This window comes from Magnolia sinica, chromosome 17, assembly GCF_029962835.1.
Source record: "Magnolia sinica isolate HGM2019 chromosome 17, MsV1, whole genome shotgun sequence".
Classification (NCBI taxonomy): Eukaryota; Viridiplantae; Streptophyta; class Magnoliopsida; order Magnoliales; family Magnoliaceae; genus Magnolia; species Magnolia sinica.
Window position 1 is genome coordinate 60,372,734 of NC_080589.1, and position 14,546 is coordinate 60,387,279.

The window sequence follows — 14,546 nt, forward strand, 5'->3', positions numbered from 1 at the left end:
ATGGGAATTTTGCTACAACAGATGTTGGAAACCCGTGTAGCATTAATCTGTGTTTATCCAGTCTCACTTTGTCATCATTTCTTTCGAATGATGTATATAGGGGAATAAAAATATTCGAAAATATCCAAAATTCAAGAGGCCTATGCGCTGGAAATTGTGAGGATGGAAATCCCAACATTAAAAGTCTTCTTCCGTCATTTCCTTCTTTCTTTATTCTGGTCTTAATCACCCTATCCCAACATTAGATATCATAAATGGGCTTGATTTTTTGTCTTAGGCCTAAATTTTATCTTAGCATCTAACAATTGGAGTGGATTTCATATAATTAACATAGTGGTCCTTGAAGAAAATCAAGGGTGGGTGTCCTTCTCCCAACCTTTCCCTTTGTATGGCCCACTTGAATCATTGGTTGAATTGATTTTAGGCCTTACGACTAAATGGGATGATACACGTGGTGATTGAGGTGTATTTTGCTTAAATATCAAGGTGGGGTTTACAAATTGTTAAAGTGGATTTGGGGTCATTTACATGTAGAAGCCAACTTATTCTAACCACTTGTAGAGCAAAGAAAATTTCACACATGGCCGACCAAGATGTTTATATAAAATTCTCCCCGATCACCAGGTGCATCATTCTATTTTACCTGTAGGGTCCAAAATTCACCCAGTTTGAGGTTTAGGTGGACCACACAATTTGAAAAATACATGTGGCAAGGCTCACCATTCAAATTACTTCCTTTCGTGCCATCTTGTATTACGAATGGGCTTGATTTTTGCCTTGAGCTTAGGGCAGAATTAGCGCTTCTACAATATGGTCGAGGGTTGCCTGCAGCCCTTGTATGATCAACTCACTCTCCTGGTGGAGAGCCTCCATTCCTTCCAAAAGATAATGAATCATTGGATCACCATCCATATGATTTTTGTCCATACCTTTATTATTTGTCATCAATCTAAGGGTAGTCTTTGCTTTGATACCAATTGACATAGGGATGAACGTGATTAGGTTGATCACTATCTTCCTCAAAGATAACTATTTCGAATCCACAAAGCTTCTTTGGACTCCTCATAGAGACTTCTCGAATCCACGAAAATAAATATAATATTTATGAAAATTCGTAAATTGATTGATGATTGAAATAAATGATCTACAACCCTTTGAATAGGAATACCAAGCCTTGGAAGAAGTTTCAAAATTAAACTACAACTAAAACTCCCTAAAATTTGTAACTTACTATAAATAGTAAATTTATTATTTATAGTAAGTGTCCTATGTGGCTTAACCACGTTATTCTCCTAATTTTTCTAAACATTTTTTATGTTAAACACAACTCCTAAAGCTCAAAGGATGAAAAGTTATAATCAAACAAAAACTTACTATAAATAGTAAAAACAAAAATAAAATCGACGAACTGATGGAATCTCACAAATTCGGCATTGGGAACCCGGCAAAGTAAGGTTGGATGGCTAAAGTAGCTCCTCTTACCCCAAAATCATATATAGCATGTCGGATAATTCATTCCAATTTGCAAGATATGCCTGTTTTAAGGCCTTGGCAGTCCAAATTGCTTCCGCCTCCGATCGGGCCTTTTCTAATCCAGCTTGGCTAAGAAACTGTCGGCGGCTCGCTTTACATCATTTTCCCTTCGTATGGCCCACTTGAGTCGTAAATCGTTCTAATTTTTGGACTATACAACTAAAATGGGGTGATGTATCAAGGGATTGGCTTGGATTTTACTTAAACATCATAGTGGGACCTAATAATTATTGAAATGAAATCAACATAGAAAAGTTGATTCATATTTCACATAAATCTATGATAATCGGTGTTGAATTTTGGCATTCAGTTGCTGATTTGATGATGAGGGATGGACGTGACGAGGTCGATCACCGTCTTCCTCAATGGGACAATTACTCCAAATTTATGGAGTTTCTCTAGACTCTTTACAAAGATTCCTCGAAGCCAAGACGGAAAATAGGAAATTAGAAATGATTCTAATAAATTCAAAAATAGATTGATTGCTGATAAAAAATGAAATTTCAACCCTTTAATTGGTGATACCAAACCTAGGAAGAAGTTTCAGAATCAAAGTCCAACTCAAACTTCCTAAATTCCATGACTTACCATAAATAGTTATCTTAATATTTATAAACGGCTATGATTCCTACTAGACTTCATGGTTTTTGGCGAAAAATAGTAAGTGTCCAATTTGCCCTAACCACGTTATTCTCCTAATTTTTTTAAGCCCTTTTCATGTTGGGCACACCTCCTAAAACTCAAAGGATTAAGAGTTATGATGGAACTAAAACTTATTATAAATAGTAAAAATGAAATTAAAATGGACTTTCAACCCTCGATATGATGAAATATCATAAATTCAGCCAGCGCAACCAGGCATAGCATGTTGGGTGGCTAAAGTAACTTCTCCTACCCTAAAATTATATATGGTATGTCGAATGACTCATTCCAATTTGTGATATATGTATGTTTTAGGGTTCTGATGGTCTTAATCAATTTCTCCTCTGATCGGGCTTCTCTGATCCATCTTGGACATGAAAGTATCCGCGACCCGGCCTACATCATTTGAAAACCATTGAATCAGTGGTAAATGAAAGAGGCTGCTGAATTCACGCCTTCACTTACTGATTTGAAAACCACTGACCTGGCAGTAAATGAAATGAGGCTGGCAAAGGTAAAAACTCCTTGTGATTCACACATATTTAAATGGTTTATCACTTAATCCACACTGCCAAACGTCCCCTAATACAATTGAACCAATTTATGAGCATTTAATAATGTACGTGGAGCATTGCTGTGTTTCCATTACAGTATATATATATATATATATATATATATATATATATATATATATATATATATATATATGACACCTCTGTTCCACCGTCCCTATTAGGGTGAGACAGAACAGACAAATGGTCCGGATTACTGAACCATAAGCCACACAAGAATAAACTAAAAAACACAATATACACGGTCACATCCTAAGCGATGGTCGCTGGTTGTTACAGCATGCTTGGGCTTTTTGCTTGCACGAGTGGGCGGCCCACACTCGAACGCTCTAGTAGTGGGCCCCACTTGTACGAACCGAAAGGAGACAATACCGTAGAGCCGGTAGAGCTGGAGTAATACCAACTCTCCACAGTACAAGTGGTATGGTAATGAATCAATCAGGTCCGTCCACGTAGTTCACCATACCTTGGATGAAGAGAACGTGCAATACACAAATATATGCTTACCCTATCCATCCGAACAACGGTCCTAAAACCAACGGTGTGAGATTGAAAAAACTAAACGTCCAAACATTCGTCAAGATGAATTATCGAAACATGTTGGACAAAATTGCCTAATTGGAACCATCCAAGATAGACCCCATTAATCGGACGGCCTTGATTCGACACATCTACCTGCCACGTGTACTGCGCAGAGGTATCTCTACCGTATTCTGGTAATTCCAGATTTACCGAACTTCCCAGCCGGAAACCCCAAGTATCGTGTGAACGACCTCGGGTCCTGTCTTAATATCCTCGGGTCTGGTGTGAAACTGGTGGTGTGTTTCCTCGTATCTTCTGCATCAGAAGTGAACAATTTCCAACCGTCAGATCTGACCCTTCGCACAAAGAACACTGTTTTCTGCATGCCCTATGACGTCTTACCGTCCACGCTATTTAAAAGGCCACAAAGAGACGTTAGGATCTCATTAAGTTCGAATCAATGGACGAGGTTCCAAAATGGAAGACTGAACAAGAGAAGGGTGGCCAGGAAGTGCGGTATCGCGGCGTCCGGAAGCGTCCGTGGGGAAAATTCGCGGCCGAGATTCGCGACTCGACTAGGCCAGGTGGCCGTGTGTGGCTCGGCACTTTCAGTACTGCCGAGGAGGCGGCCCGCGCATATGATCGGGCTGCTTATGAAATGAGGGGCCACCTAGCAGTCCTCAACTTCCCTGAAGAGCATCTTAGCCCTTCATCATCTTCATATTCAACGCTACCATTGTCATACTCAACGTCATCCTCGGCATCTTCTTCTTATTTTTCATCAGTATCTGGTGATACTGAACGGGGGAGTTCTGCAGCCATGCCTGAAAAACAAGTCTTCGAAATTGAGTACTTGGACGATAAGCTGTTGGAGGAGCTTCTCCAATCCGAGGAGGAGAAAAAATGAGGCCCCAACTGGCACACGTGTGTAAGACATGTGCGGTTCACTAGGTGGGTCGCACCATGAAAACGCTCTTGCCGGAAAGTCAGGTGAGTGGACCATAAGCATGCATCTAACCAAATGGGTGCCCTACTCCTTGATTTTCCATCACGTGGTTCTCATGGTGTGACCCATCTGATGGATTGCAAGATCCTTACACGTGTGTCAATTCTGCAGCAGTCTCACAATCTGGCATTTTATTTATTTTTAAGTTCTTTCATGTGTTGTCTGTCCACCCAATAAATAACTTCCAACCTATCAGATGTGAACAACCATTCTAGCAGTCTTGGCCTCACCATGAAAATATCCTTCTGCAAAAATCAGCTCCATACTATCATCAGGTGGGTAACATCATAGAAAACAATTTCTAGCCATTGAAATATAAGCAAATAAAAGTATCCACTTGATGAGTTGCTGTGGTCGAATTTTTGCACGGGATAACCCTCATGTTACAGCCAACCTATCGGACCTGTTAGATATTGAATGGACACGAAAGGTTAGAAGTTCTCTCTTGGATGGACAGTTAATTATGGTCCAAGCAGTTGGACTTGACCCCTTTATTTCTTTTGAGTTTGTTAAGTTAAACTACATGAATTTGCTAATTCCCACACGTGTGGCATAATTAACTTTGCTTTGAATTCCAATGGAAGATGGTGCGGTGGAAGATGAACATGGGAGAGCCATTTCTCCATGTTACAAGAGTGATCGAGTGGGTGATATATCAATCAGGACTCAAGACCGTTCTTCTAGAAGCTCTATGATGGACGGTCCGTATTCCAAAAATCAAAGCTGTCAAACAATCATAGATACCAATTTCTTCACTTTCCCATCACGGGTGTAAGCCTTTGACCACATTCAATCCTGGTGGTTTGTAATTTTTTTCTTGGTTGTTGGTTCAAAGACCGTCATTTACCATTATGAACACGGTTTTTGGACAATTGCAGGACGAATACATGGAATGCCGCCTTTGTAAATTATAATTCACCTTGCCACGTGTATTTTAGAGTAAGAGCTCCACTGTATCTCAGTTTTACCAGAGTTATTTTTCATTTTTTTTTACAGATGGGGAGTTGTTTGTTACTCTGGCGGAGTATGGTGATTCATACACAGCCACATAGAATTTGCACATTTGGCCTGCTTTTAACTCACAGTCCCAAAGTCAGATATCTGTACACGCTTATTTGTTGAAACGGGTGTCCACATCTCACAGTCAGATAATCAATAGGGATTTTAACCTAACTAGCATCATGGTATGTTCAGATTATCAAAATGGAAGGTAAGTTTCAAATATTCCAAGGTAGTCATCTGACAAGTTTTGAAATGCTTTTTAGACTAAATTGTCTATCCCTGTGTAGCAGTTATACGGCTTTTGTGTTAATAAAAAGTTACGGTATATTCAATCGTGAAAAAGTGACATGGACGAAAGTTGTTATTGGATATATGGAATCTAAATCCAATCCATTCATTTTTTTTAAGCGATTTATTTACATGGAAAGATGCTGACTTCTTGCTGACATGATCTTTTTGTGGCCCACAAAACTTGATAATTTATAATGGTGTTCATTTGATATGAACTATTTTCTTGTAATATGGTCAATGTGACTAGCAAATGTTGATCATGCTTCCAACAATGGCTTTCCATGAAATTCTAAAGTTAATGAATGGAGTGGATTCTGTACATATGCAATGGTAGACCCCATAGATGGTATCCTTATAATGTTAAGGGTTAGGGTCGAGGTTGTCATGTGTTAAGGTTTGAGGTTGTCATGTGTTGAGGGTCGAGGTTGTTGTCATATATTAAGGGTTGAGGTTGTCATGTGTTAAGGGTCGAGGCTTTCATGCCTTAAGGGTTGAGGTTGTCATGTGTTAAGGGTTGAGGCTTTCATGCCTTAAGGGTTGAGGTTGCATGTGTTAAGGGTTGAGGTTGTCATTTATTCACTGCTTTCACTGCAAACAATGGATCAAATACAATAGATTAAATCCATAGAGAAAGAATGTTTTACTTAGTAGCCATTGGTACCATGGTTGTAAAGTGGTGAGAGTCGAGGTTGTTATATTATAAGGGTCGAGGTCGTGGTTGTAATGTGGTGAGGGTCGAGGTTGCTATATTATAAGGGTCGAGGTCGTAATTGTAACGTGGTTAAGGGTCGAGGTTGTCATATATTATTGGTCAAGATTGTCATTTGTTCACCGCCTTCACGAGCGATCAGGGAGACTTAGCAGGTTGGATCCCTTTTCTCGAGGGCGCTCAAATTTTTAGCGTTTTCTTCTTAGGTCGGTTGTGATAGGCGATCCCCAGGTCCTTATTCTCCTATGGTAGCCCGAATGTAATTATCGTCATTATCAATATTAAAAATTAAAAATTAAAAAATGGATCAAATACTATGGATTAAATTCGTAGTGAAAGAATATGTGATAAGGGTCGAGGGCATGGTTGTAATGTGGTAAGGGTTGAGGTCGTGATTGTATGTTATAAGGGTCGAAGTCGTGGTTGTTATGTTATAAGGGTTGAGGTTGTAGTTGTAATGTGGTACAGTAGAGGTTGTTATATTATAAGGGTTGTGGGTCCTGCCCTAGGTTATGTGTCGAATCCACTCTGTCCATTGGATTTATAATTTAATTTAATGTCATGGGCCAAAAAATGAGTTACATCCAAAAATTCTATAGTTCCCAAATGGTTTTCAATTGTAGGTTTTCAATCTCAATTCTTTTTATAGTGTGGTCCACATGAGCCTTTGATATGCCTCATTTTTGGGCTCATTCCCTAAAATGATCTTCCAAAATGGATGGATAACATGGATGAAATATATACATCACAGTGGGCCCATAGGATATCCATCTCTAGATAGGTCCGGTTACCCGATCCATGTCATCTCACATTACATTGACCCGAATTTTGTGAGAAAAGCTTTTTGGAGGGCATTTCTACCACTGTAAGCTATGTTGGGCCCACCATGATGTTTGTGGAAAATCCACTCCATCCATTCATTTTGGAAGATAATGTACAGACATAAGACAAGAAATTGGACAAATTTGAAACTTAGGTGGACCACATGACTAGAAATAGTGAAAAGGAAATGCCTACCATTCAAACTTTTTTAGGCTCCACTGTAATGTTTGTATGCAATCCAAACTTTTCATAAAGTGGCCCAAATGTTCATAAACTCCTTACCATGGGAATGGACTGAAATAATAAAAATATTAGTCTGATCCAAAGCTTCTGCAACCCCATGAATGTATCAACCGTGGGCGTATGATATCCACTGTTTTCTGTTGTGTGTCCCACTTGAGCTTTGGATCTACCTCATTTTTGGTATCATGTCATAAAATGATTTGACAAAACATGTGAGCAGTGTGGATTTCTCAAAAACACCATAGTGGGCCCCACGGTGTTTATCCATCTAAATCCCTATCGCAGCTATCACACGTTGGCTCCATGCAAAAGGCAACCAGGGTTAATTTCATCCTAACTTTTTTAAAAAATGTGTCAGGTGACTATGTAGGACACTTGTTTAATCCTTCTAATACATGGGCCATTTGGAAATACCACGATACTTTTTTGGTCAAAATTCCTAATTAATATAATGCACTTTTTTACACTTAATACACCTAAACTAGGACCCATATGCTAACTATGAAAATTTTAAGGCCTATATGTCATAGATCACACTCTGCCAGTGTATTTGAGTTTTTCTTTTGATTGAATGAAGGATTGTAATTAATTCATTATTGAATGAATGATTGTAATTGAATGAATGAATGATTGTAATCAAATGAATGAATGATCGTAATTGAATGAATGATTATGCAGGTGGTAATTAAATGAATGAATTATTATACAGGTGGTAATTTAATGAATAAATGATTATATATTTTTTTTAATGTAGGAAATAGCTACGGATATTAACCATAGTCGAATATGACAACCGTAGCTATTATAAAGTTCGGCATATTGCTACAGATCCAACACTACCTTTAGCTACCAATAATATTTGTAGCTGTAGGTACTTTTGGCTACAGAAATATTTGCTATGGATTATATCCATAGTTATTTTAAGCTATGGTTACGGATTAAATTTGTAGTCATAGGTTTTGGACCTATTGTCTCGGCACCTACAACGACGGTAGTGCTACGGACTAAAACCGTATCCATAGGTCTATGGCTACAGATTAAATCCGTAGCCTTTGCCTATTTTTTTGGTAGTGAATTGTCTAAAGAGTTTTATAGGTAAATTATTTTATTCTCAATGACATTCATCCATAATCGATGACATCTTTGATGGCATCAAAACACTAGTTGATGGCATCGAAAATGGTCTCAATTAGTCCAACAACCAAAGTATATATTTTCAAGGAAATTTCAATTACATTGAACCAGCCCTCGATGGCATCGAAGTGCACGTCGATGACATCGAAGGTTGCTTAATGGGAACAGACAAATCTGTCTAACACCTAACTGAATATCTTAGTGTAGGAAGTCGTTACAATCGAAGAAGGTTCAATGACATTGAAGGAAACTTCTATAGCATTGAAAATGTCAGATTTCTTCGCCTTTTTTTACCATTGGAATTTATCTTCATATATCACTTGGGTTGCTTCTTGGACTTTTGAGTTTGTATTGAAGAGAGTCTTGAGAGAGTTATTGCTATAGTTAATACCCTCATCTTCAAGCTCTCTTTCTCATATGAGTTCATTATTTAATCCATTGCTTAAGAATTTATTAGCATATTCAATAGCTTGGATTGAACTATAAACTCCAACATTCGTTAATCTCCTAACAACACTCTTTATTGGCAAATCATTGTGTTGTGATCCTTGAATGCTAAGCTCATGGGAATCTTCTCTAGATCTTAATTGCATATCATTTACTAGAAAAGATCAGACCAAACCCTAAACCCAATAACCTCGCAACGTCAATTGGAGCATCTACAAGTGGTTGCAGTTCAAGGGAGCTGAAGATTCTTCATCAGCAAGATGATCTTCAACAATAAGTGCTACAAAGGGGCTCACTCACTTATTAATAGGTATATAGAGTCCATTGAGTTTGAAGACCTTTCCATGTGTGGGATTGGGATATAGAGTTTGAGTTTCAAACTCGCTAACACTTTTCGTAAGCCTTTGATGGGAGAATGCGTGTCGTGTCCTTGTGTAGGACCTACTACCTTGTGTAGGCTTTTAAGCCCTTGTTTAGGACCTTGGCATGTGTGGCTAAACCTTGGGCCCTTGTGTAGGAACTTGGCCCATGTGGCCTAAACCTTAAGTCTTTGTATAAGACCTTGGCCTGTGTGGCCTAAACCTTAGGTACTTGTGTAGGAACTTGGCCTATATGGCCTAAACCTTAGGTCCTTGTGTAGGACCTTGGCTTGTTTGGCCTAAACCTTAGGTTCTTGTATAGGACCTTAGCCTGTGTGGCCTAAATCATTATGTTCTTCTATAGGACATAAATCTAGAGTCCTTGTGTAGTGCTGTAAAGGTTCATGGTTAACCTGATTTAAAACCATTGAAATCTACAACACTTTAAGAGAGAGTGTGTCCGCTGGGAGTGGTGTTGGCAAGTAACCGAACCACTATATATCATTGTATTTGTGATGCTTGCCTTTTCTCATCTATGTTGATTTATGATACGCTTACTTCATGTACACTACATGATTGACACAACACAACACATTTATATGTTTTTCTATCCTTACTTTTGAGGGTGAATGGTTTTATGTTAATCCTGCTTTATTTTGTATAACTCAATTTCATTAATTTTTAAGTAAGATTAAAACCTCAAAAGTCCTATTCACCCCCCTCTAGGACACTGAGACGCAACTCCGTACTTCCACTATAGCGGTTTACCCGAATTTCAGATGCTGCAGTGAAAATTAACAATCATAAAATAATTAGAATCAATTAGAAATTAATAAGAAGATATAAGGGAGGGATGTTACTAGTAATGGAGAACTAGGGTTAGAGAATTTTACAAAACATACACACAGACAATTAGTATAGTAGGAAAAATTCCGCGAAAGTCCTAACTAAAAACATGAAATCAAAACCTTGTATCTAAAATAAAAACCTAGGTTAAAACTATAAACAAAACCCTAATCTAGAAAGAAAAATCCTAACGTAAAATGTTCCAAACCTCTATAATCCCCAATAATGGTGCGAAAAAATTGTTCTTGCTTACTCCAAGTGCAGGATTTGTAGTAGTATAGTAACTCAGGAGTCCAATATCATTCCACAGGGATTACTGTAAGTTTAAACACAACTAAATATAACAACTTCTCTAGTTTTTAATCCAACAATTAGAAGAGAGTAAAAATAATAATTAAAGCATAACTAAGGACCTAGGAATCCACAATTAATAGAATCCAAACATTAATTCATTTTCTCAAGTGGATAACTTAACTAGAACCAGATTCCAATCTTTTCTAATTAAAAGATAAACCTATAAAATCAATTAACAATCATCCAACAAGATAAGAATTGAGATAGGTTGATATCTCATGAAGATCTAGGTAATCAATTGTAAGGAATCAAAAGCATATATTATATTTAGAAGTCATAATAGATTAATTGATTTTACATATTAATTCCTTCTCTAATCTAAGAATTCAATAACACATAATCACCATTTAACTTTTAAAAAAAAACCATAACTTGTATTAAAAATGAATTAAATATCAAAATCACATTGAGAGATTCATCGCTTAGCCTTAGTTAAGAGATTAGCCTAGCATGGTTAATATCTCCAAAAAAAATTAAATAAATAAATATATAAAAACAAACTAGAACTGAAGGTGGAATGGAAGAGAGGCATCAAAAAAGCTTCGTCTTCATGTTCTCTCCTCTAAACCCTAGCTGGATACCCTAAACCATATTAGACACCTTCTTTATATATAATTAACTTAAACTGACCTACAAGGCTTTTGGATCAAGCCGCATTAAAAAAAATTGTGTAATAGAAAACAACCTCTAATGGTGGCACCATTGCATCGATGGTGGTACCATCGGATGTCCAATGGTCAATGGTGGAATCGTAGACTCCACAGTGACACCGTCAGATTCTTCAAGGATATTTATCATTTCGGCCCTATTTTTAAAATTTTACTTTTCCAGCCTCAATATCATGATTTCTTCTTCTTTCATGCTTTTCGTACTTGTTTTCTTGGGTCTTCATGGCTTGAAATTTTCATCATAAAGTCCTCAATTCTTTAATTCTTTACACTTATGATTTTGGCTTTAAATTATTTATTTAAGTACATATTCATTTTAGGTTTTAAAATCACCTTGCATGTAGAAACATATCTAATTAGATTTTTTTTCCATCTCAAAACCTTTTTTTTTCCCCAAAAATTGTATCGCTTTTCATATCATTTGAAACATCATCTATACATTCGGGCACCCCTTTACATAAAATAGGGGGCTTATCATATAAAACAAGATGGAAAAGCTGCACAATGAAACCATAGGACATCACTTCATCTGAATCAAACCTATACTAACCTTATCAAGAAAGACAGAACCTCTAACCTGGTGAGGAAGCTCTGATTGGTTGTTGAACCAAGAGTAACACTAAGAACCGCTTCCTTGCTGGGCTATAAAATCTGCTGGTGAGTTCCTTTCCCTCAAAATATGCACAAAAGTAATTCGACCCCGCATCTTCAGCTGGTTTATCCTGAAAATCCATGCTCTCCAGTTCCATCCTGGCTTTGTCACTCCATTGAGCATATCTACCACTTGTCTTGAGTTTGATTCAATAATGATTTGAGACATTCCTTTATAGTGGCTAAGGGATAAACCATCATGAACCGCACGTAACTTAGTAGCTGTGTTAGTACCTACTCCATAACCATCAGCAAAAGCGAAAATGAAGTTACCCTTCTCTCCTCTCCAAATTCCACCCTCACCTGATCTGCCCGGATTTCCTCTTGCTAAACCATCAACATTTATTTTAAATCATCCAAGCAGGGGCCTCTCTCATTTAACCACCAAGGCTTGACCACCATTTTTGTTCATTGAAGTGGAAGCACCTTTTCACGGCTAAGACTGCCGTCTCATATCAGCCTTGCCAACGTCCTCATCTGAGCCGTTAATTAAAGCAACCCACTACCTAATTTTGGCAATAACTGTTGCTGAGGACACCCCAGCCCTATCAAAAACTGCGGCATTACGAGCTTTCCAAATCTCCCAGATTATAATGCATGGAGCAAGCATGTGTCCTACCATTTTCCTTTGCTTGGACGAGACCATCGCCCACCACTAATTTAACCGTGCCTCGATCGAAATTACAGCCATGACTGTAACTTCAAACCACCTACTGACAGCGAGCCACATGCGCTGCGCTAATTTACTAGCAATAAAAAGATGATACACCGATTCCAGAGTGTATAATTGGGAGTCCTGAGAGTCTTGAAGGGCGCAACAAACACATCTAGATGCAAGCTGAACCCCGCGAGATTGAACCGCACAATCGACCGAGACTGCTTTTTGTAAGACTTTCCAGACCAGCAGGGAGGTTTTGGGCAGAAGTTTAGCATGCCATACCATCTTGACTAGCTTCGACCCGTACTCGGGGCCCTACTCATTGCCTAGCTTAATCTAACTAAGAACTCCCTAGCTGGAGTGAAAGGCTAGATAGGCGTGTCCGTGTCCCCTGCAGAACAATATCCGGCCTAAAAGATGTGGTCGATAACACATTGAAGGAGGTAGAGCCACGCAGAAGAAGTCGGAAGTGGACCAACTGAACCAAGCACATGACACGCCTGGAGGTCTTGTAGCCCATCCGACACCTCAGATTCAACTAGCTGAGCAAGAGGCCCAAAACCGGTCTAATTCACCTTCCAAAATTTACATGTCCCAGCTCCAATTTTCCATAGAACTCGGGATTCCACCATAGGAATGAGCTCGATGATTCGCTTCCATAGAGGAAAGGAGGGTCGCCTTGAGGCGTCGGCCATGCGAGGAGATAAATCATGCTGATACTTGGCCGTCATGAAGGATTTACAGATATTCCTTTCCTTCCCAAACTTGATTGTCCATGCCATTTTACGCTGAAAGGCTATCATGATTTCAGGAAGCCTTCTAAAACCGATGCTACCCTCTTCCTTAAGCGTAGCCAGCACTTTCCACTTCTTCCAATGACATTTTTATTTCCCATCTATCCAACCCCAAAATTTTTTTGCCATCTGCTTCTCTATTGAGTTCAACACCTTCCCGGGAATATGGACAGCTGCCATAGAATGGGCCAGAATACTTAATAGGACGTTCTTCACCAAGACTACTCTCCCAGCCTGTGATAAAATTCAAGCCTCCCACCCATTAATACGCCCCACCACTTTATCAATCAGAGGATTAAAATCACTGGATTTAATTCTTCCCTCTACTATAGGCACACCGAGATATGAGAACAAAGAAGAAGATTTACCAAAGCCAAGGAGAGCCTTGATAGATTAATTTAGTACTTGAATATAAAAAAAATAAAAAAAATAGTGCATATAAGATGATAAATGTGTAATATTTGAGTCTCAACAACCGCATGATATGGTATTATAGTATGATGATGATGATATGGCTATGAGCACGTGTATATGATTATGGTTGTGGTAGCAGAGACGTTAGGCATGATTGAGATTTGATGGTCATGACTCTTGATTATGTATATCTTGCATCTCTTACATATCCTTGCACATATTACATGCCTACTCATATGCGTCATCGTCCGTAATCATTACCTTATAATATCTCATTATTTTGATTTCATAGCATGCATATAGAATGCACCACACTCCCTTAAGAACTCACATGGCTTTATAAGCTCATACTTTCCTTTATTCCTTTTAGGTATCGATACAGAGGAAGAACGGAAGACTTGGGCCCATTTGTAATTACATCTCAGGCATTTGGATTATTTTTTCGTTTGGGTTGTGTTTAGCTCTTTTTGGGAATGTATATATTCATAAGATGTATATGGAATTAATGAATAAAGTGGTTATGTATAGCAAAGAAGTTAGATTGCATATAGTGGATGATTGTCTTTGTTATGATACCATAAAACAAAAGAAGAGAAAAAAAAAATGTCTCTGAAATTTATAGTTGGGCGCCGAGCTCTAGACTTGGTTTATGGGAGTCGAGTGCTAAACTCGAGGTACTACAGAGGTTGTAAGCTATGGATTCAGCTTAAGGCGAATGGGTAGTAGGAACTGAATTTGGGACGTGACATCAGATTTTGTATTTTTAATTTTTTATTAGCATGTAAGATGACACATAATTTTATACATCCAAAATCTTGCGGGAGGGGTGATCCCTGTGGATGAACATCTTCAAGCTAAAGGCATATCGTTAGCCTCTCG

General features: G+C 38.3%; 1 protein-coding gene across 1 annotated transcript; it reads left to right on the forward strand.

Moving 5' to 3' along the window:
* The first annotated feature begins 3,729 nt into the window (after positions 1-3,729).
* Positions 3,730-5,344, forward strand: LOC131231143 (ethylene-responsive transcription factor ERF098-like). Its single transcript, XM_058227238.1, has one exon. It carries the CDS (start codon positions 3,730-3,732, stop codon positions 4,174-4,176), a length of 447 nt encoding a protein of 148 aa, XP_058083221.1. The 3' UTR covers positions 4,177-5,344.
* The last annotated feature ends 9,202 nt before the right edge of the window (positions 5,345-14,546 follow it).